Source organism: Xenopus laevis, chromosome 3L (genome assembly GCF_017654675.1).
Source record: "Xenopus laevis strain J_2021 chromosome 3L, Xenopus_laevis_v10.1, whole genome shotgun sequence".
NCBI classification, from domain to species: Eukaryota; Metazoa; Chordata; class Amphibia; order Anura; family Pipidae; genus Xenopus; species Xenopus laevis.
The window spans coordinates 8,898,338-8,920,837 of NC_054375.1; the positions used below are offsets into that span (position 1 = coordinate 8,898,338).

At 44.2% G+C, this 22,500-nt stretch overlaps 2 protein-coding genes and 2 long non-coding RNA genes across 8 annotated transcripts in view; all 4 read left to right on the forward strand.

Annotated features, from left to right (window-relative positions):
- LOC121400953 (interleukin-17 receptor A-like) overlaps positions 1–22,500 on the forward strand; it is a 1,044,048-nt gene that overhangs the window by 907,771 nt on the left and 113,777 nt on the right. The window lies entirely within an intron of this gene.
- Positions 1–22,500, forward strand: part of LOC121401036 — a 169,655-nt gene that overhangs the window by 124,964 nt on the left and 22,191 nt on the right. The gene's annotated exons all lie outside the window — the stretch shown is intronic.
- LOC121400961 (golgin subfamily A member 6-like protein 22) lies at positions 7,220–11,926 on the forward strand. The gene is made up of 7 exons (XM_041585314.1): positions 7,220–7,586; positions 8,133–8,220; positions 9,002–9,049; positions 9,289–9,336; positions 9,438–9,511; positions 10,072–11,266; positions 11,764–11,926. Exons 1-7 carry the CDS (start codon positions 7,468–7,470, stop codon positions 11,821–11,823), a joined length of 1,632 nt encoding a protein of 543 aa, XP_041441248.1. The 5' UTR covers positions 7,220–7,467; the 3' UTR covers positions 11,824–11,926.
- The window catches only part of LOC121401021, a 14,059-nt gene continuing 9,475 nt past the window's right edge, over positions 17,917–22,500 (forward strand). Inside the window, exons 1-5 of one of the 2 annotated variants that reach the window (XR_005966031.1) lie at positions 17,917–18,359; positions 18,589–18,679; positions 21,219–21,391; positions 21,742–21,924; positions 22,009–22,166. This is a non-coding gene — a long non-coding RNA (uncharacterized LOC121401021). The remainder of the gene's footprint in view (positions 18,360–18,588; positions 18,680–21,218; positions 21,392–21,741; positions 21,925–22,008; positions 22,167–22,500) is intronic. The other variant, XR_005966032.1, reaches the window with a different exon arrangement.

The following is a 22,500-nucleotide window of genomic DNA, read 5'->3' on the forward strand; positions in this document are numbered from 1 at the left end:
ATAGGAATCTCGTGCCTTAAACTCGGTTTGCCTCTGTCTTACCTTGGATTTATTATGTTTAGGCAAGTTGAGGTTCTGTCCACCAGGGCCCTCGAGTTGTCCGCATACTTCCTCTGGATCTGCGGTGGATCGCATTCCCCGCTTATTGGGCATTCCGCGGCCCTCATCCCCGGTTGTTCCTTTTTCCTCGGCACCGTTACTCCTCTTTGGATCGTCGCAGCCGGTCTCCCCCCTCTCCTCTTCCGTCCAATGGCCCACGGCCTCGCCGTCCCCCTCCAGCTGGGCCTCACCCCGGGCCCCGCTCCGCCCTACCACCGCCCCGCCCTAGTTCGTACCCTTCTCCCCTTTGCCCCTCCGGGCCCTTCCAATTGGGGCTTTTTCGCGGCCAGGACCCAGCCCGCACGCTCTCCTGCCCTCGCCTTTCCTGCCTCTCAGCCCCTTCTTTTTTCACTCTTTCTCGGACATGTGCGCCCCTTCGTTCCCCTTCGCCGCCCTTAGGCGCCGCCGGCCACCGCGCCGCCAGGCTTTCTGTCATGCCCTAGCCTCCTGCCGCCTCGCGGCCTGCCCGCGCCCGCGCCCGCCCTGCGTTCCGCCGCCGGTTGCTGTCTTGCCCGTCTCCCTCCCCTCCGTTTCCCTTGTTCACTGCTGCATTCTCTGTTCCTGGTTTTGCCTCCTTTCAGCACGCGTCTCCCGTGGTCGCATTCTCCCGCTTCGTTCCACTTTCCTCGTAGCTTCTTGCCTGCTCTTCTGCTCCCTCTTCTTCTTGGCTGACTGGCCCGGACCACGCCCCCCCCCCCCTTTCTCGCCCCGCTGCTTCTTGTTCCTATTGCCAGATCGCTTTTTTATTCCCCTTCTTCCCTTCCTGCTATCGCGCCCTCCCGCTTTCTGCTCTACTCACCTTGGCCCCTCTTCGACGCCTTTATTGCTGTCTCCTGTCCGTTCTGGTAGCTCCTAATCTATTCTGCGACCGTCCTTGCCGTTGGCCCTTCTCCCCGCCCGTTCTTGGTCCACCGCCCTCCCTATGCGGCCCTTGTCCTTCCCCCGTCTTCTTTACTCCCTCCTCTTGTTTCTTTTCCGTCCTGTCGCCTTTTCCTGGATCCCCTTGTCCTCCTTCTTTTTTTCCTCTCTTTTGTTCGAACTTGCCCTCCCCCTGCCTCTCGCCTTGTCCTCCCCGTCTAACCTCGTACGCTGTTGCCTTCTGTCCACATTCTCTTCCCTAGGCCTTGTCTATGCCCTCGTCCTTCCCCTCGGACCCCTTACACACCCCTTTGGGTCTATTGCCGCTGCACCCGTTGTCTGTGCATCCCCCAGCCATTACCACGTGTCTTCTGCACACACTTCCTTTCTCTTCCTTCCCGCCGGTCATTTCACTGGTCGCAAAACCAGGATCCTCTCCGTGCAGCTGCTAACTCCTCGTTTGTTCCTGCCACCTTCCCGGTCCTACTGTTGGCCGGTCGCCGCCTTCACTCTGTTCCGGGCTGACTTTGCCCTGCCGGGCCTCTCCGAGGCCTCTCCTTCTCCTCTGCTTCCTCCCCGCTTGCCTGGCCCCTTTCTTTCTTTGCTCCCAGGGCTTCGTGCTCCTCTCTTACGTGCTCTGCCTCCTGACTCCCAATCGTGGGCTTGCCCTCGGCCCCGGTCCTTTAGCGGCCTGCTCTTCTTCTGTTGTCCCCTCCTTCTGCGCCGCAGGCTCACTTCGGCTCTCTTCGCAGGTCCCTCGGTTCTCCTGCCGCGGGGTGGGTCGGTTCTGGCCTGCCTGCTGCCTCAGTTTCCGCCTCCCTCCCCGCCCCTCTTAGTCTTCCGTCCTGCTCTGCCTTCTCACGCAGTCGGCCTCTCCTCTTGGTGTGTTCGCATCTTATCAGGTGTGTATGGGGGCGCTCTGTCTGAAGGCCTTTTTTCGCTCTCTCGCCAGCTCCCTCTCCTGAGATATAGATGTGTGCCTGTTATTTACTGCTCGATTCTCGGAGATCTCTGTGTCTCATGACCGCTAGGCGCATGGCTGCGTATGGTACGAGCGTTAACGTACACCAGCCTCTTCTTTTCTGTTCCTTCCCTGCCCCTGCTCTGTGCTGCTGTCCCTTCTGCGGCATTCGGGCACCAGAAACCCGGGTCCTCTCTTCTCAGGCGATGTCCATCATGCTCGAAGATTTGAAGCCTCTCCCTGTCCCCCTCTCGCTCCTCCTACTGCTCCTTCCTCCCTGGCCGCTCCCGCCCCCCGTGCCATTCTCACTTCTTTACAGCCATTACCTTTTCCTATTACTTCTCTGAACCCACCCTGTAACCTTGGGCTCTCGCCTTTCGCGTCATCCGTAGGGCCGTCTATCCTTTTTTCTGGAACATTGTGCATCCTATTTCATTTCTGCTGCGCCCCTCCGCTAAGTCTATATGCGGATAGACCCCGCGCGCTGCACCGAGCGCTCCTCAATCTGTTCGCATCTGTGTCGTTTAGTGTCCGCACGCTTACCCTTCCCACGCGTGGATTGTTCTTGCCAATAACTGTGCCCCGTTTGCCGTCCTGGCTCTTGCTGCTCTTGCCCCGCTGACCCCTCTAACAATTGTGCCCTTTCGTTGCCACATACTGACTGTGCAAATTACTCGCTCTCTCTATGTATGGTCATATGGATTATGTTTGCCTCTGTCTCCAGTGTTGCTCTATCTTGTTTTCGGTGGGTCCGCGCCTTTTCCCGTTCGGTTTCTGTCGATTCCAGTGGATGAACTTTCCCGTACACTAATAAGTCGCGCGCTCTCACTGTACTTGCGTTGCCCTGTCCCATAAATGGTCTCAAGCACTTGTGTGTGTAGTGCTTTCGTTACTTTTTCTCATGGTCTGCCTCGTTGTTCGCTCGCTATGACCGACATAGCCCTTCACTCAAGCACACATTCAATTGCTTCGCCTACCCAGTTTGTTATAATACTCTCCTAACCTATTCTAGAAAGTGATATATATTTTTTCATTTTTAGGCGACACTTATGTTTGGCTTGACTGCACCGTCCTCTCTTATCATTGCCCCGCACTCGCTGGCATCTCATGTGAAGTTGTGGTCCAGCGTGTTGGTCCACTGGCCACCTGCTCTCTGCCGTATAGTTCCCAAGGTAAGTGGCGGTATTTCCTTTGCCGCTTCTGCGCGGGCTCTTTTTGGAGACATCAAGACTACGAACTTCTCCGTGACCTTTCACATGATATTATTTTAGGGTTTACTTGCTCTTTTCACACCTTTGTGTCGCGCGTGGTGGTGCCTGTTCTACGTGATCTCTCTCTCGCCAGTGTGCATATGCCTCTCCGGCTCACGTTTTCTCCGCACTGTTTACTCACACACACTGTGCCGCCTCTTTGCTGGAGGGGCTTTAATTTAGTGTTGTCTGTGTGTCCTTGCGCTAGAGCCGCCCCCGAACAGGCATTTGGTGCGGCTCTCTCTACTCACTGGTATCGGAGTATATTTTGCCCGCCCGATGTTCTCAGACTTGCATACCCCTTTTACTGGTCCTACGTTCTGATTGGGACCTTCCTGGGCCGCGACTCGGGTCATGGTGAGTCGCTACTGCTCGGCACGTTTGAATTTTGAAGTGCTTGCGGTTCTCTCTTCTTAGTAGCTGCACTCGTTTCTTCCTAGCCAGATTTTGTACTGCCGCTGTCCCAATGGTTCTGACTGAATTTTGTAAAATTGTAGCTAATATGTTTTTATCAAGTATGGAATAGGGTGGGAGAAAGAGGAGTGATGGGGAAGTAGGGGGTGATAGTAAATGAGTGAGAGGGCATAAGCGGTCATAGAAGAGAGATCATTTTATAGGGATTGAAGTTGGGTATTAGATAGTTGGTTGGCTTTGTGTTTAAGTGTATATTCTTAAAGATTTTTTTGAAAAAATTTTATATTAGTGTAAAAAAGGATAGTTGGTGGAATTGTAATAGGGGTGGGAAGCAGAGGCACGTGCCATGGGGACAGTAGGGGGTGATAGTAAATGAGTGGGGGACATACAGCAGGTCCCATAGAAGAGACCCCTAGGGATTTGACAGTTGGTTTTGTCCGTTGGTTGGCTCTGCGTTGTGTATATTCCCTCTGAGACTTTTTTTTTTTCCAAACAACCCTTCTTTTAATGGGAAAAAAGGAGAAATATTTGGGCTACACCCCCCTGACTAGCAGATGTTCCTCTTGTCACTGATTTTAGTGAATTTTGAGATTTTCCCCTAAAATGGGCTTGGGAGGAGCCTTTAATCTTAGTGCTGGTTGGGAGACACAGACCAGGATTTGGCAGTTATACAGGACTATCAGCAAATATTCACATTTATTAATGAAGGGAACATTTGGGGACCCCTGTACCTCACCATAAGCTGCTTAATTTGTGTTCCCAGTACTGACAGACTCCTTAGAGATTTGCCCCTCTGCCCCCTGGTATCTGCCCCCAGCCCTGCTCTTATGTACCAACATTGTAGCTAAATACATGTTCCCTTTATCCAAGTCTGGAACTAGGGGTGGGAAGCAGAGGCATGTGCCATGGGGACAGTAGGGGGTGATAGTAAATGAGTGGGGGACATACAGCAGGTCCCATAGAAGAGAGATGACTTTACCCCTAGGTTTTGACAGTTGGTTTTGTCCGTTGGTTGGCTCTGTGTTAAGTGTATGTTGCCTCTAATATTGCCTGTATATTGCCAAATAACCCTTATTTTAATGGAAAAAGAGGGGAAATATTTGGCTTACACCCCCTAACTAGCAGATGTTCCTTTTGTCACTGATTTCAAACAAATGGATGGTTGCTAAGGGCAGAGAGCCTAGCAACCAGATATAAAATGTAAAAAAAAAAGTCCAATTGAAACAGTGGATTTGGTACATTCCTGGCTACTAAACAGCGGATGAAAATCTAACAAACCAATGAGTCTGTCCTTGAGTTGGGGACAAGAAGGATCATTGTTTGATTTTTGGCAACCAATCTATTAATACTAATTTGAACTAGACCATTTATACTACTTGCTATGGTGTTTCTTGTACCCTTGTACCTCTATAACTGGGCTGTTCTTACTAACGTGGAGTAAATTGCACCAGTGTACTATGTCCTTGCTTTATCGGTGCCAATGCTCATTTCTTATTGGCCGCTATGATCAGACTTACAGTTTTGTACAATCTGATGCTGAATGCATTATCTGTGTATTAATTGTTATTCTCTCTCTCTATACAGACATCGGGCTACAGCGCGTTACCTGCGATTTTTGTGATTTTTTTGCAAGATCTGCAAGTTTGCTGCTCATTGTCATCAGAGCATTTTTTGGCTTCCCCCTAGTTTGATATAATCCATCCTTATCAGAACTAGTTTTTTGGGATAGCCAGGGTCTCCTCAGGGAGACCCCTTGGGGTACCCGGCCTTGTGCCGGTCCCTTTTTTTTTCATCCAGAAGCGACAACATCTTCAACTTCTGCGTTTTTTTGAAAGGTAACCTTGAAAAAATCCAATTGATACTTGTATTATATCTGTTAAAGCAACTCTACCCTAAATTCACATGAGACTTTGTATTAACCCCAGTGTTTTCCCACTCTGCACCCAATACACTATGGCTCCTGTAAATGTAAATGCAGATCAATGAAGTGTAAAGAATGCTCTGCGAGGGTAAAGGTTCACCTTTAAAGGATAAGTAAACCTTAAAAATAAGTGAATGTAAAATTGATGAGGGGCTATTTTAAGCACTTTTATAATTTACATTATTTATTTTCTTTTTATTCCAAGATATTAAGGGATACATGTACTGTTAATATGAATGAATTTTGTTAGCTAACATCCCTTAAAAGAATCAAATTCAACACAATCACCAGCATTATAATGAGCCATTTAACATTGAGGGTAACAATGTGCCATAAAATAAAGATAAGGAAATATCTGTTTCTTAATCTCGTACTTTATTTCTACCTGATAACACTTAAACTACACAATAACGACTGTCACATTCATATTAAAGTCTTTGAAAACGTGAAACTATTGCTGTGCCGAATATATTGCTGATTTGTATCATTTTTCTTCCTTTAGACTGACTGAAACATCATGGACCGCTCCTAGAGATGGAGGTAATGTAAGGGTTTCTTTTGTACTTCCAAAAAAGAGAAAAAACATTCCCCTCATCTAAACTGGAAGTTCTGGTGGGAGCTGCATACCATGATACAGGCGGCATTTACACCCAGGGCCGCCATCAGGGGGGAGAGAGGGGGCCCGAGGGTAAGGGGGCCTGGCCACGCCACACTTACTTGCATTAGCCGGGGCCCCCTGCTTTCTAATAGCTGCCGACTTCGGAAGGCAGGGAGGGGGCACAGGGGGAGGTCTTTCTGTCCATTTACTTTCTCTTATTGGTCAACAGAGTTTAAGTCTGAGTTGAGTGGCTGGATTGGATAGCTGAGGTTTTGAACTTCCCCTCCAGCTCATCCAATCACCATGCAGCTTTACCGGGACTTGAAATTCTGTGACCTATAAGGGAAGAAAATGCTGCTCCCCTCCTCCCTTCTGCAGTTGGCAGCTCACTTACAGCAGGTGGGCCACACTAATGAATTAAGTGCAACATGGCAGGGCCCCCTAAAGATAACCCTTTGTGGTACCTGTTGTGTGGTGGGGCCCTGGTCACCAATTTTCTTTCAAACTTCTGGGGGGGCAAGTTTTTTTTTTTACATGGATGTTTAAGGGGGGCCCTGGCCACGAATTTTCTTATAATGTGGGGGGACCCTGGCAACCAATTTTTTTTTCCCATGTGGGGTCCGAGCCACCAATATTTTTTAATGGGGGGCCCTGACCCACCAATAGTTTTGTATTTTTTATTAACATGTGGGAACCCTAGCCACCAATGTGGGGGGTGGACCTGTGGGGTGGGGAGGGCGGACCTGTAGGTGGGGCTTGTGGTGGGCTCAGCGAAGGGGGCCCGAGGAAATTTTGTCATATGGGGCCCTGCGATTTCTGATGGCAGCCCTGTTTTACACCCATTCTAAATTGTATTTCTCTTTCTTTTCTTACAGGCGGTTTTGTTGACCCGGAAGAACTTCAGGGAGGAGGAGGAGACAGACATCGAGAGTCTCCCTCTATTTTTATGGTAAATATTATATGAATCATCCATTCCTTTATTCAATGGGCTTCTCAGTAGGCTGCTAGGGTTTTCAAAGGCTGTAGCACTGGTTTATTATTATTATTATTAATAATAATAACATGTATTTATATAGCGCCAACATATTTTGCAGTGCTGTAAAGTTAATGTGTTTATACAACTAAGTCACATTAATTACAAACATAGAACATAGGGAGTTACATACATCACAACCAATACCGGTACAAAAAGAGCTTACAATCTAAATGGAAGGGAATAAGACACAAGGCGTGGGATCAGATATAAGCGGGTGAGAGATGTAGTACTGTATGTGGTATTGCATTTGGTAGTTAAGCAGAGGTAGGGAGGGTTCTCTAAATAAGTGTATTTTAAGAGATCTTTTGAAGGCAGAAAGGTTGGGAGAAAATGTCAGAGAGAGAATTGTATGTGAATGTCCTTCCCTCCTTTAGCTCAGTGTTTCATGGAAATGTTTTTTCCCTTGCAGAACATCACTACAGGAGAGAGTTCGGGAAGATCGACGACTTGTAAGTAAAACAGAAATCTGCTTATTTTTGGGAATTGTTGGCCATTGCCCCGGGGGGCGGGGGGTGTAGGAGAGATAAGGGGGCAAAATGGGATCCCTCATTGGCCTCAGAATTTGGTCAATTGACCTGTCCTGTATTGTTTGGCCCCTGAGACACTATCACTTGGGGGTCTGAATAAAGTACAAGGTATGCCAGGGGCCAGACACATGCACCCAATCACCCATTCTCTAATTGAAGCATCACATAGTAAATAAACCCCCTGCTTCAAGATTGGATGGACTTTGGCCATCTGCTCCACACAAGGGCCCTATTTATAAATATTCATCGTAAGCAATTTAGAACATTTATAGCTGACTTTTCCTCCTTCAACTATCTCTAAAAAAGATTATTTTGCCGGATATTGTTCTTTTATTAGTGCCTTTTTATCTTCACTGTTTTTAGATCATTTGGGCTCTATATAGGTTAACCAGGGCCCAGACATAGTAGAAATGCAATGCAGCAGTAGATAAAACCTTGTATTAATGCTCAATGGCAATTCTTTTTCAGAGCCAACTTCCTGATCCGATATGCAGCCACCCACCAGTACCTGACTAGGGCGAACCTCGTCTACTTCATCTACGTGGTCATGAATCAGGTAAGGATCCAAAATAGGGAATAAATGATATGTTATTATTATTATTATAGAAATCAGGCCCGGACTGGCAATCTATGGGTTCTGGCAAATGCCAGAGGGGCTGCTTTTAGGTCCCATAGAAAGTCAGTATTTAGTGGGCTGGTGGGGGCTGTTTGGGCCTCTATGTGGGCTGATTGGGCTTCTGTGTAACTGAAATGCCAGGACCTTTTTTAATTCTCAGTCCAGATCTGATAGAAATATTGTATCCCCAGGCCTTTTGTGTCTCATGGACTGTTGCGCCCCTGGTCTGATTCAGTCCATTAACTATTTGTAATTTATTTTGAATCAGTGTGGCATTAGATTGCCAGCTCTTGGCTTATACAATGTAGTCAGCTATTGCACCTCCAGCCAATAAACTAATTATAGAGGAGCATATATATGTTTTATGTCCCAAACTGAGAAGAAAACTAAAAATGTTATCCCCATGTCTGTAAAAACATTGCCCTGTGGCCTTCATGTACATGCGGGTGAAGCACTAATATTTATTGTAAATTCCTATTGTTGCCATTATTTGGTTCGTATGCCCTTTAAACCAGTAACTGACAGTAACCCATATAATCATATATCTAATTATTATTATTATTATAATTATATACATATCACTGATGTGTGGCCTATAGTGACACTGCAGGTGAATGGGAACTGCACAGCAGCGCTGCTCCATATTTCTGCTTCTCATCTACCTGATAATATTGCTTAATCCATTTCTCCCTCACTCTGACACTTTTTTTTTATGTTACAGGAACAACTGGATAAGATTGTGGCTGATTTCCAGCTGCCGGAATCACCTGTAAGTGGCATTATTAGTCTTATTATTAGTGACTGGGTGTCTTAGTAACAGTAGTAACAGTATTATTGACTGGATCTCTTCTAAACTCACCCACCTAAGTCCCATTTTCAGCAGCAACAAAGCAAAAGCAAAAACTGTTGCAATGCAGTGTGGGTTATGCACAGAGGCCCCTCATAGGAACCCCTAATAACATGGGTACAATGCAGTGTTTGTATAACATTGAGTCTCTTCTCCCACAGCTCAGAGACATCAAAATGGATCCAGAGGAGGTTGCTGAAGCCTTGAAAGTAAGTGTCCGGATCACTGTCTCTGTCCCTCATCCTTCCTCCAATACAGAGTATAAATGTTTATTTACCCTTTGCTCCTCTCCTTGTGTCTTCCCCGACAGGCTTTAAGATCAATATCGGAGGGCATGGAGAGAAAACTCCTCGAGAAGGAGAAGGAGCTGGAAGAAGCTGCCATGTATGTATTTTACATTTAATATTCCATTCCAGTTTATGATGCATAAGAACAGTATATATATAAGAAAAAATGGATGTAGCCAGTCAGAGCACTGATTTCATCGTTACACAGTTTCATATTGGACTGCAGGTGCCACCCACAATCTCCCAGAATTCCTCAGCTGCAGCCTACAATTAGACATCTAATTTAATCTAATCAGGATTAAACAGAAAAAGTCACTTGTACAACCAGTTGAAGTGTGGCTTTGCAATAGTTTGAATTGTGAGTTAAGAACCATTCAGTCCAGGCAAAGAAATAGGTTCTATATAATGATCTTAACACAGCAAGAAGGCAGAAAAAATTTATATTGGAAAACCTGGTCTTTTTATCCCAGTTTCCACAAAAATATGAGCTGGTCTATCAGTTTACCCTTAGCTACCCATATAATATACTAAATCTGCCCCATCAACACATCAAATATCATCAGGGAATATATTATTACTTCAGTAATGATATTTGTAGTCTCAACACTTTGGAAACAAATTACACTGACTAATTGTTCTCCATTATATCCCCTTTAGGACCAGTCAACAGGAAAAAGTGGAGGAAGATCACCTGCAGGAAGAGGAGAACCATCGGGAGGAGCAAGAAGAGGTGGAACACCATGAAGAGGAACAAGAGGAGCAAAAGAAAGATCAAGATGAAGATGTTCCTGCTGAAAAGAAAGAGGATATGGAAGAACTGGAGAAGGAGGTTCCTCCAGAACAGCAAGAGGAGGAGATGGAACAAGAGGAGCAAAAAAAGGAGCAAGACGAAGATGGTCCTGCTGAAAAGAAAGAGGATATGGAAGAACTGGAGAAGGAGGTTCCTACAGAACAGCAAGAGGAGGAGATGGAACTGGAGGAACAAGAGGAGCAAAAGAAGGAACAAGATGAAGATATTCCTGCTGAAAAGAAAGAGGATATGGAAGAACTGGAGAAGGAGGTTCCTCCAGAACAGCAAAAGGAGGAGATGGAACTGGAGGGACAAGAGCAGCAAAAGCAGGAACAAGAGGAAGATGTTCCTGCTGAACAGCAAGAAGAGGCAGAAGAACAGAAGAAAGTGGTTCCTCTTGAACAGCAAGAAGACATGGAAGAACTGGAGAAAGAAGAGGTGATAGAAGTGGAGGAAGAAGAGGAACAAAAGCAGGAACAAGAAGAAGATGTTCCTGCTGAACACCAAGAAAAGGGGGAAGAACTGGAGATAGATATTCCTGCCGAAATTAAAGAAGAGGTGATAGAACTGGAGGAACAAGAGGAGCAAAAGAAGGAACAAGATGAAGATATTCCTGCTGAAAAGAAAGAGGATATGGAAGAACTGGAGAAGGAGGTTCCTCCAGAACAGCAAAAGGACGAGATGGAACTGGAGGGACAAGAGCAGCAAAAGCAGGAACAAGAGGAAGATGTTCCTGCTGAACAGCAAGAAGAGGCAGAAGAACAGAAGAAAGTGGTTCCTCTTGAACAGCAAGAAGACATGGAAGAACTGGAGAAAGAAGAGGTGATAGAAGTGGAGGAAGAAGAGGAACAAAAGCAGGAACAAGAAGAAGATGTTCCTGCTGAACACCAAGAAAAGGGGGAAGAACTGGAGATAGATATTCCTGCCGAAATTAAAGAAGAGGTGATAGAACTGGAGGAACAAGAGCAGAAAAAGCATGATCTAGAAGAAGTTCCTGCTGAGCAAAAACAGCAGCAGCCAACCCGGAGAAGAAGGGTTGCAATCAGGCTCCAGAGGATCTGGGTAATATATCTAATTACTGGCTTTCTACTTTCATATTCTAATACACCATGTTGGCTCTCGTGTACTTTATAGCCTTCCAGTCGTTCAGGCTGTCTACCCAAATGATTGGAGAAATTGAAAGGTTGCCATAGCTGCCTTGTATGTTCTCTGTCTTTTTTTGCCTGTGGCCTGATCAGTCAGAGAATTTCCCCTATTGGCCAGGGTATGGCTGTCTATAGGTTGTACTGGGTTACTGACTCTGAGCAGAGATCTGGCCAAGTCTCCAGATACCGCTGTTGATTCTCTATAGACCAATTAGGGGGAGGTTTGGTAACTCTCATAGGGCTGTTGTAGCTCTTCCCTTCTTTGGAAATAACTTTGCCACTAGAAACTAGACTCACACCAGCTGATCAATATAAGAATAAAAGGTGCCATTCCAGAGAGCTGACATGCTAATAATTATTTATCTGTAATTAATTCTTCTTTAACAATTTACAAGATATTTCTTTTCTTTGCAGCGTTCCACCAAGAAGTTCTTCCGAGGGATAAACTGTCGTCGCCCCACTCCTGCGCCGTAAATACTTTGCACCCACACTGGAACCCACACAAGCATTCACACATACACTTACACACGCACCCTCCCTTCCACACACACATATTAAATGAATCATTCAGTATTAAAATAAACATTAGGTAAATAGATAGGATGTGCAAAATAAAAAAATCTTTTGAATATAGTGAGTTAGCCAAAAATGTTATGTATAAAGGCTGGTGTGACTGGATGTCTAACATAACAGCCAGAAAACTACTTCCTGCTTTGCAGCTCTCTTGGTTTCCACTGATTGGTTACCAGCCACTAACCAATCAGTGACTTGAAGGGGCTACATGGGCTGCAAATCAGGAAGTTGTGTTCTGGCTATTATGTCAGACATTCAGTCACTCCAGCCTTTATATGTTACATTTTTGGCTAACTTACAATATTAGAAACATTTTTTATTTTAAACATCCTATCTATTTACCCAGTTTTTTCTTCTTTTACAGTGAACTAAAGACAGACATATTAAAGGAACTGATCTGTATTAAATTCAACTTTAGGTAAATAGATAGGTTGGGCAAAATAAAAAATCTTTTGAATATAGTGAGTTAGCCAAAAATGTAATGTATAAAGGCTGGAGTGACTGGATGTCTAACATAAGAGCCAGAACACTACTTCCTGCTTTGCAGCTCTCTTGGTTTCCACTGATTGGTTACCAGCCAATAACCAATCAGTGACTTGAAGGGGGCCACATGGGCTGCAAATCAGGAAGTAGTGTTCTGGCTATTATGTTAGACATTCAGTCACTCCAGCCTTTATACATTACATTTTTGGCAAACTTACTATATTAGAAACATTTTTTATTTTGCACTGACTATCTATTTAGCCAGTGTTTATTTTTATACCGAATGATTCCTTTAATAGGATTCCTGTGTTCAGTTTAATGTAAATAGAAAAACTGGGTAAATAGACTGTGAAAATAAAATAATGTTTCTAATATAGCGAGTTAGCCAATAATGTAATGTTTGAAGGCTGGTGTAAATGGATGTGTAACATAATAGCCAGAACACTACTTCCTGTTTTGCAGCTCTCTTAGTTTCCACTGATTGGTTACCAGCCACTAACCAATCAGTGACTTGAAGGGGGGCCACAGGAAGTAATATTCTGGCTATTATGTTAGACATCCAGTCACTCCAGCCTTTATACATTACATTTTTTGGCTAACTCACTATATTAGAAACATTTTTATTGTGCACAATCTATTTGCACAGTGTTTATTTTTACACTGAACTGTTTCTTTAAGCCATGATCCAGGGAGTAATACCGATTGCCATTTGGAGTCAGGAAGGAATTTTTCCCTAGGGTTTTTTGCCTTCCTCTGGATCATTAGCTGTTATGAATGCCCAACCCAAATTGACGTTAAAATTAATAAATCCTGTTCCCACCAACAGGTTTGCCCATAAATATGTCTCTGTGTTTTTATTGAATCTCTATGGTGAATCTTGAGGGGAGGTAAGAGGCTCCAGTGCCTCATTCTGATAAAGGCAACTGACCAATTGTGTCATTTAATACTGTGGGGGGACTGCTCAAATGGGCAGGTGTGGGGCAGAGTGGGAAAGAGGTTTTGTTAAAGGTTTGTATGGTTTTATATCTGTGCAGGGGGTTGTTAGAATGGGTTCTGCTGTGGGAATTCATTGGTTAATATGTAAGTGATGTCCTGAAATACACAGGGTTAATATCTGTGCAGGGGGTTGTTTGAATGGTTTCTGCTCTGGGAATTCATTGGTTAAATGTACGTGATGGGCTGAAATACACAGGGTTAATCTCTGTGCAGGGGGTTGTTAGAATGGGTTATGCTCTGGGAATTCATTGGTTAATATGTATGTGATGGGGCTAAAATATACAGGGTTAATATCTATGCAGGGGGTTGTTAGAATGGGTTCTGATTTGGGAATTCATTGGTTAATATGTATGTGATGGGGCTAAAATACACAGGGTTAATATCTATGCAGGGGGTTGTTAGAATGGTTTCTGCTCTGGGAATTTATTGGTTAATATGTAAGTGATGGGCTGAAATACACAGGGTTAATATCTATGCAGGGGGTTGTTAGAATGGTTTCTGATCTGGGAATTCATTGGTTAATATGTAAGTGATGGGCTAATATACACAGGGTTAATATCTATGCAGGGGGTTGTTAGAATGGGTTCTGATCTGGGAATTCATTGGTTAATATGTAAGTGATGGGGCTAATATACACAGGGTTAATATCTATGCAGGGGGTTGTTAGAACGGTTTCTGCTCTGGGAATTCATTGGTTAATATGTATGTGATGGGGCTAAAATACACAGGGTTAATATCTGTGCAGGGGGTTGTTAGAATGGTTTCTGCTCTGGGAATTCATTGGTTAATATGTAAGTGATGGGGCTAAAATACACAGGGTTAATATCTGTGCAGGGGGTTGTTAGAATGGTTTCTGCTCTGGGAATTCATTGGTTAATATGTAAGTGATGGGCTGAAATACACAGGGTTAATATCTGTGCAGGGGGTTGTTAGAATGGTTTCTGCTCTGGGAATTCATTGGTTAATATGTAAGTGATGGGCTGAAATACAGAAGGAGCAATAGACACAGATATGAGGAGACCCTACTTACTATATTATACTACAATATTCCTTTATTCCACAGTACATAATGTAACAGTATTATATGGGTGCTGGGTGGGTTACAAGCAACATATACAATAGTTTCTCCAAAAATGCCCCAGGTGTATCTCAGTCACATTGTATTTAGCACAGTCAGTGGTGCAGCAGTTTGTGTAAGTGGAAAGGACCAAAATTCCCCTTAAAAGGGGTGTCACTGCCTCTTAAAGTGCCTCACTGAGCCGACAGCGAATCACAGGACCCAATAAACTAGTCTGACACCCCCCGCCAAAATACATCCCAGCACCCACACACTGTACCCCCATATATATCAAAGTGCCCCCTATGTAATAGCACCGCCATCTCAATTCACTCCACACGTTATTTGTCTGCCCCCCTATGAACACAAGTGGGAAGGTACCAATAGTTTTTGGCTGTGCCCCTTGTATGTGCCGCACAAATACCCCCCTGCAGTTGGTCAGGTTTTGCCAGGACAAAAGGTTGAACTCAATGAATGTGGGTTTTTTCCAACCAAAGCTGCTGTGATTCATACAAATCATTTTACAGAAATGCAGGGGGGACTCTATAGAGGGAGATGAGCCTGCAACTGTTGGGGGTGCCCAGGAATTATATGGGGCCGATTGGTACTTTTGGGGATCCAACAATCTGATTGGGGGGCTCAATAACTAGTGTTTCCACTGCTGAAAAATTCATGTAGGAGATTCTCATATAATTCAGTACAAAGATCCCCAATATAAACATATACATTATAATAACTGCTTCATATAAACCCCTCCACTTACTACTGATTTTTATCTGCTTTCTGGGTTAGTGCTGGGGTATTACAACTACTACTAATAGCACCATCTCTCCCTACATACCTGCTATCCCACAGTCACAACTCCCTTCCCAGAGACTATTATCCACTGTTACTATAGGCACCATCTCTCCCTACTATACCTGCTATCCACAGTCACACTCCCTTCCCAGAGACTATTATCCACTGTTTACTATAGGCACCATCTCTCCCTACTATACCTGCTTATCTCAGCAGTCACACTCCTTCCCAGAGACTATTATCCACTGTTACTAATAGGCACCATCTCTCCCTACTATAGTACCTGCTATCCCACAGTCACACTCCCTTCCCAGAGACTATTATCCACTGTTACTATAGATACCATCTCTCCCTACTATCCTGCTTATCCCACAGTCACACTCCCTTTCCCAGAGACTATTATCCATTGTTACTATAAGACACCATCTCTCCCTACTATACCTGCTATCCCACCAGTCACGGCCTCCCTTCCCAGACGACTAATTATCCCACTGTTACTATATGACACCATCTCTCGTCCTACTATGACCTGCTATCCCCCACAGTCGACGCTCCCCATTCCCAGAGACTATTATTCCAATCTGTTACTATAGACACCATTCTCCTACTATACCTGCTAAATCCACAGTCACACTCCCCTTCCCATAAACGAGGGAGGAGAAAAGACTATTATCCACTGTTACTATAGGCACCATCTGCTCCCTACATTACTGCTATCCCACAGTCCACACCTCCTTCCCAGAGACTATAAATCACTGTTTACTATACGACGCCATCTCCTACCCTACCTATACCTGCTATCCCACAGTCACAACTCCCTTCCCAGAGAACCTATTATCTACTGTAACTATAAGGCGACCATCTCTCCTAACTATAACCTGCTATCCTCACAGTCACACTCCTTTCCCAGAGACTATTATCCACTGTTACTATGGCAACATTTCTCCACTACTATAGACCTGCTTAATCCCACCAGTCACATCTCCTTCCCAGAGACTAATTATCCCATCGTTTACATAGGCACCATCTCTCCCCTACTATACCTGCTATCCCACAGTCACACTCCCTTCCCCAAGAGACTATTATCCATGTTACTATAGGCACCATCTCTCCCTACTATACCTGCTATCCCACAGTGCTACTCCTTCCAGAGACTATTATCCCACTCGTTACTATAGGCACCATCTCTTCATTTCTACTATAAACCTGCTAATCCCACAGTCACAATACAATCCCTTCAGGAGACTATTATCCACTGTTACTATAGCACCATCTCTCCCTACTATACCTGCTATCCACAGTCACACTCCCTTCCAGAGCCCTATTTATCCACTGTTACTATATGGCTACCACTCTCTCCCTACTACAAGCTGCTATCCACAGTCACATCCCTTCTCCAGAGACTAATTATCCCACTGTTACTGATAGGCACCATCTCTCCTATAACCGTTGCTCACATCACCCCAGTCCCAACCCCTTCCCAGAGACTATTTATCCCACGTTTTACTATAGGCACCATAACTCTCCCTAACTATAACCTGCTATCCCACAGTCACACTCCCTTCCCAGAGACTATTATCCAGTGTTACTATAGGCAACCATCTCTCTACTATACCTGTCCTAACGTAAATATAACTAGCCCCTTCCCAGCACTGGACTGGGGACCATTAGGAATGGGCAGTTTATGGCCAAGGAAAACATCTTTATTAATACACAAGGATATATCTTGTATATAAATGATATGAAATTATAAGTTTAACTATGATTACCTTATAATAAAGTCGATGCTCTGCTGATCGGGAACACTGGAAAAGAAAAGGGTTTGTCCGCTAAATCGTGATCCATTTGCTCCGGGTTCCCTTCCTACAACCCAACACAACATATAGACGACTCCAATAAAACATCGACAAAACTCATATATTTATATAATAAACCATAATATAAGCATTGTGCCTAAAATTGGATCAAGAGATTTACGAAGCAAAAGACAGGTGGGATACGTTCCATATTATTTCTAGGTTAGAGTTACAATAGGAGGGGTTAGAGCTGCTCGAGGCTCAGCTACAAGTTATCACCTGTACAGGGTTACTGTGAAGAACAACGTTACCATTGAGGTGCAAGCCCAGGCCTCCGGCCAAGTGCCACTAACACAATCAGAGTCCCTTCATTGGCTGTGACCAATCAGGATCCGGAGAATTAGATGTTTCAGGCGGACCCCCCTCCCTTAATTATACTAAATATCTTACCAAAAACTACAGTTAAAACGCACTCCACCTTCTGAGTGAGAAACGCCCCTTGAAAACAAACCCACAGGCAATTTGAACGTCAGCGCAAATATAATAATGACGTATAAGAAAGTGGCTGGAGACTGTCGTTGCCCGTTGGCTCCTTATATAAAGCCCATCTCCATATGGATTCCAGCTGTCCTGTTCTCTTCTCATTTATATTTTCTGCTTTGGCTATTGGTCATTCAGTGTTTTGGATTGGGCCTGTCTTGGCCACGTCCCTATTTCTACCTCAGATTCCTTTTCTCACATCTTTCCTAAGGGCAGAAGAACCATCAGCAGCAGCCCCGTTCATTTTGCAAAGAATCCCTTCATTCCTCAGCCAACCAACAGCTGAATGTTCACTTTAACTACTGCCCATTTTAGAAGATAATCAGCCGTTTAACCGGCCCGTGTAGGGCCACCTTTAGTTAGGACAGAGTAAGAAATAGGGCCCCTTAGCCAAGACAGGGCCAACAAAACCACTGAATGATCAATAGCCAAAGGCAGAAAATATAAATGAGAAGAGAACAGGACAGCTGGAATCCATATGGAGATGGGCTTATATAAGGAGCCAACGGGCAACGACAGTCTCCAGCCACTTCTTATACGTCATTATTATATTTGGCTGACGTTCAAATTGCCTGTGGGTTTGTTCAAGTGGGCGTGTCTCACTCAGAGGGTGGGAGTGGTTAACTGTAGTTTTTGGTAAGATATTTAGTATATAAGGAGGGGGGTCCGCCTGAAACATCTAATCTCCGGGATCTGATTGGTCACAGCCATGAAGGGGACTCTGATTGTGTTAGTGGCATTGGCCGGAGCCTGGGCTGCACCTCAAGGTAACGTTCTTCACAGTAACCTGTACAGGTGATACTTGTAGCTGAGCCTCAGCAGCTCTAACCCTCCTATTGTAACTCTAACCTATGAAATAATATGGAACGTATCCACTGTCTTTTGCTTCTTAAATCTCCAATCAGTTTAGGCACAATCTTATATATGGGTTTATATATAAATATATGAGTTTTGGTTGTCATGTTATCGGATCGTCTATATGTTGTGTTGTTGTAGGAAGGGAACCCGGGAGCAAATGGATCAACGATTACGACAAACCCTTTTCTTTCCAGTGTCCCGATCAGCAGAGCATTGGCTTTATTATAAGGTAACATGTTAACTATAATATTCATATCATTTATATACACAGATATATATCCTTGTGTATTTATACAGATGTTTTTTTTGGCCACTTAACTGCCTGTTCCTAATGGTCCCCAGTCAGTGCTGGGAAGGGGCAGTATATACCTAGCAGGTGTAGTAGGGAGAGATGGTGCCTATAGTAACAGTGGATAATAGTCTCTGGGAAGGGAGTGTGACTGTGGGATAGCAGGTATAGTAGGGAGAGATGGTGCCTATAGTAACAGTGGGATAATAGTCTCTGGGAATGGAATGTGACTGTGGTATAGCAGGTATAGTAGGGAGAGATGATGCCTATAGTAACAGTGGGATAATAGTCTCTGGGAAGGGAGTGTGACTGTGGGATAGCAGGTATAGTAGGGAGAGATGGTGCCTATAGTAACAGTGGGATAATAGTCTCTGGGAAGGGAGTGTGACTGTGGGATAGCAGGTATAGTAGGGAGAGATGGTGCCTATAGTAACAGTGGGATAATAGTCTCTGGGAAGGGAGTGTGACTGTGGGACTGCAGGTATAGTAGGGAGAGATGGTGTCTATAGTAACAGTGGATAATAGTCTCTGGGAAGGGAGTGTGACTGTTGGATAGCAGGTATAGTAGGGAGAGATGGTGCCTATAGTAACAGTGGGATAATAGTCTCTGGGAAGGGAGCGTGACTGTGGGATAGCAGGTATAGTAGGGAGAGATGGTGTCTATAGTAACAGTGGATAATAGTCTTTTATTGATCCTGTACTACTTATTTATAAGTGTTATTGTTATTATCATCATTGTTGTTGTTTATTCCTACCCTTAGAATTATCGTATTATTGTTTTTACTAAATCATTCGAAATAGGGACAAATCACAGGGAGAACCTTTACGATTTTGTTTTTTGTGCAGACGGGTCGGACAATTACACCTTGAATTCATTTCAGCATCTGACATTGTTTCCTCATTTAGATTTATTATTATTATTATTATCCATTATTAATAACTAAATAATTATTCGACTCCTCTCACTTAAAAGGCAGTATAATCACCGTTATATTTTAATATGATATAAATATAAATAAGTATATAGCTGTGTAGGTTTACATTTTTATACAATCGACAATTTATCCTCCATATATATTTATATATTATTTATATATTTGGGCAGGTCATATGACTTAATTGTTGCAGCAGAATATGGATTGTTTTTATTTTGTATGAATTATATTTGCATTGCACTGGTAATTTATTTGTTTGCGCCTGTCCATGTCGTACTATTTAAAGCGCCACATTTCTTAGATGAGTTGAATCCTTTTATATCATTTATTCTCCTGTGTAAATCTAAAACACAATCTGATCAGAAGGATAATGCTATAGAATAAGCAGGTCTCCATACTTCATTCATTATAAAGCTCCCCCCTCCCCCAGGTGCATAGCAGTGTTTTGAGCCTGTAATTAAATGAGGCAACAAATAGGGGCATTTTGTTTATTAGGGCTGGTAGGAATGTAGGAAAGCAAGTGGGAGGCAGGGATAGAAAGGCAGCCCAAAGGAGGAGGCCAGGCAGTTGTGTGCAGGTTTGGGTAGCACAAAAGCAGGTCCGGACTGAGAATTAAAATAGGCCCTGGCATTTTAGGAACACAGAGGCCCAATCAGCCCACTAAATACTGACTGTCTATGGGACTTTATAGCAGCCCCTCTGGCATTTGCCAGAACCCACAGATTGCCAGTCCGGGCTGGGGGCAAGGCTTGTCTCTACTAATTCCCCACACAGGCCAGACTGATGGCAGGACTATACCTGTGCCTCTATCTGAAAGCAAATCAGAGAGGAGTAAATACTAATATTTTGTGTTTCGCTTGGTCGCCCGGACTCCCAGACAATTAGATTTCCCCACTTTTCCTGAACACGGACTGCACTGAGCTCTTTGAAGAGGAGTGGCAGGAATGGAGTAATATCAACTAGTATGACATTCCGCAGACTTGCCCAAATATTTATTTATTAGCGACTAGGTGCTGGGCTCCTTAATAGCCATTGGCACTAAGTGAATGGGGCGCTTTGTTTGCTCTTGTATCACCGGGCGCAGCCCTCAAGCCGCACCGTTGTTCATACAATTCCCTTACCTGCCCCTTAGCTTTTCTGCGCCCACATTATAAATGGACGATTTTCCATTATTTTACCTCTTACTGAAATGTCTGCCTTTTATTTTTATATCATTTGCCGAGCGACTTCATAGGCTCCAGGAAAAAAATCTCATGGCAATAGCTGTATATTTTTTATTTTAACCTGGCCCACACTGAGACTTAATGGTCTCTTTTCATTAGCCCTAATTATTCGTCTACGTTTATAGAAAATACCTTATTTGTCTAAATTGCCTACATCTATTTACAAATTGTTATAGTTTGTATCAAACCACTTTTCAGTTATTGGCAGAGGGAATGGGCAAGTGTTTGTGTTATTTTGTGTATTCATATGTCAGTTAGCCAACCAGCTATTTTATTTATAGCTATCTATTATCTATCTGTCTGTCTGTCTGTCTGTGTCAGGTACTCACCGATCCTCTGTTCGGCGCGATGCGTTCCAGTGATGTCACAGCTTACATATTGTGACGCCGACGCAGGGGATTCGCTGGGCGCAGCGTATGGACGCAGGCAACCTTATTTCTTTCAGCACACTGATGACTCCAGTGCTTGGACATCGTTTTTCCGAGCAACATTGAGTAAGTGATTCTCTACTATATCTGAACTTTGGTTTGATCCTGCTACTGATTATTTGACTACGCTCCTGTTTAACCCTTTTGGTACTTCGATTGATATTGACTACCTGTTGCCGAACTCTGCTTGCCTGTCTGATCACGCTACTGTATTTAACCCTTTGGAACTCCGCTTGGTATTGAACTCCTGTTGCATAACTCTGCTTGCCTATCTGATTACGCTTCTGTGTGTTAACCCTTTGGAACTCCGCTTGATATTTGACTACCTGTTGCCGAACTTTGCTTGCTTTTGGTTTACACTTCCCTGCCTTGACCACTGTTACTTGGTTGAACTTCTGATTACCGCTGCCGACCAGTTTTGCCTTTCCTGGCTACACCTCAGCTACTTCTTTGGGAACCGTCATCCTGTGAACAACTACTATCAACTAGACGCCACCTGACCCACCAGTGTTATGGAGTGAAGCGGCTAATTTCATCACCTGCGCTAACCGTCATATCTGCTGATTATTCTTCAACATCTTCCTGCAGCTGACGCCAAGGTGACTGCCGTGCCAGTATCCCGTGACGTCCTCTTGCCCTCAACTACTTCCTGCAGCTGACGCCACATCTTCCTGTATTTACAGCCACAAGACCCGCTCCACCACAGGCCGGCGCATCCTGCTAGTAATCACCGGCTCCCATACTACACCTTCACTAGTCTCACTTGTATCCAGTCGAGGGTGCACTGGTGGGGGAGCTGTAGGGGTTCTCTTCCTCAGCATCCGTGGTTCCTCCCGGTTCGGTAAGTCTGACAGTCTGTCTGTCTGTCTGTTTGTCTATCTATCTATCATCTATATCTATATTTCTATCATCTCTCTCTCTCTCTCTCTCTATTATCTATCTATCTATTTATCTATCTATCTATCTATCTCTGACTATCTATCATCTATCTATCTATCTATCTATCTATCTATTATCTACCTATCTGTGTCTATCTCTCTCTCTATCTATCTCTCTCTCTCGCTCTCTCTCTGTCTATCCATCCATCTCTCTCTCTCTCTCTCTCTCTTTATCTATCTATCTATCTATCTATCTATTATCTATCATCTATATCTATCTATCTATCTATATCTCTA

Bases quoted from the DNA above. Each gene is read 5' to 3' on its own strand.
- LOC121400961 (XM_041585314.1), top strand. From the start codon at position 7,468: ATGTCAGAGAGAGAATTGTATGTGAATGTCCTTCCCTCCTTTAGCTCA. The intron at 7,587-8,132 runs GTAAGTAAAACA...ATTCTTTTTCAG, and splicing joins TTCGGGAAGATCGACGACTT to AGCCAACTTCCTGATCCGAT. The intron at 9,512-10,071 runs GTATGTATTTTA...TATCCCCTTTAG, and splicing joins GAGCTGGAAGAAGCTGCCAT to GACCAGTCAACAGGAAAAAG.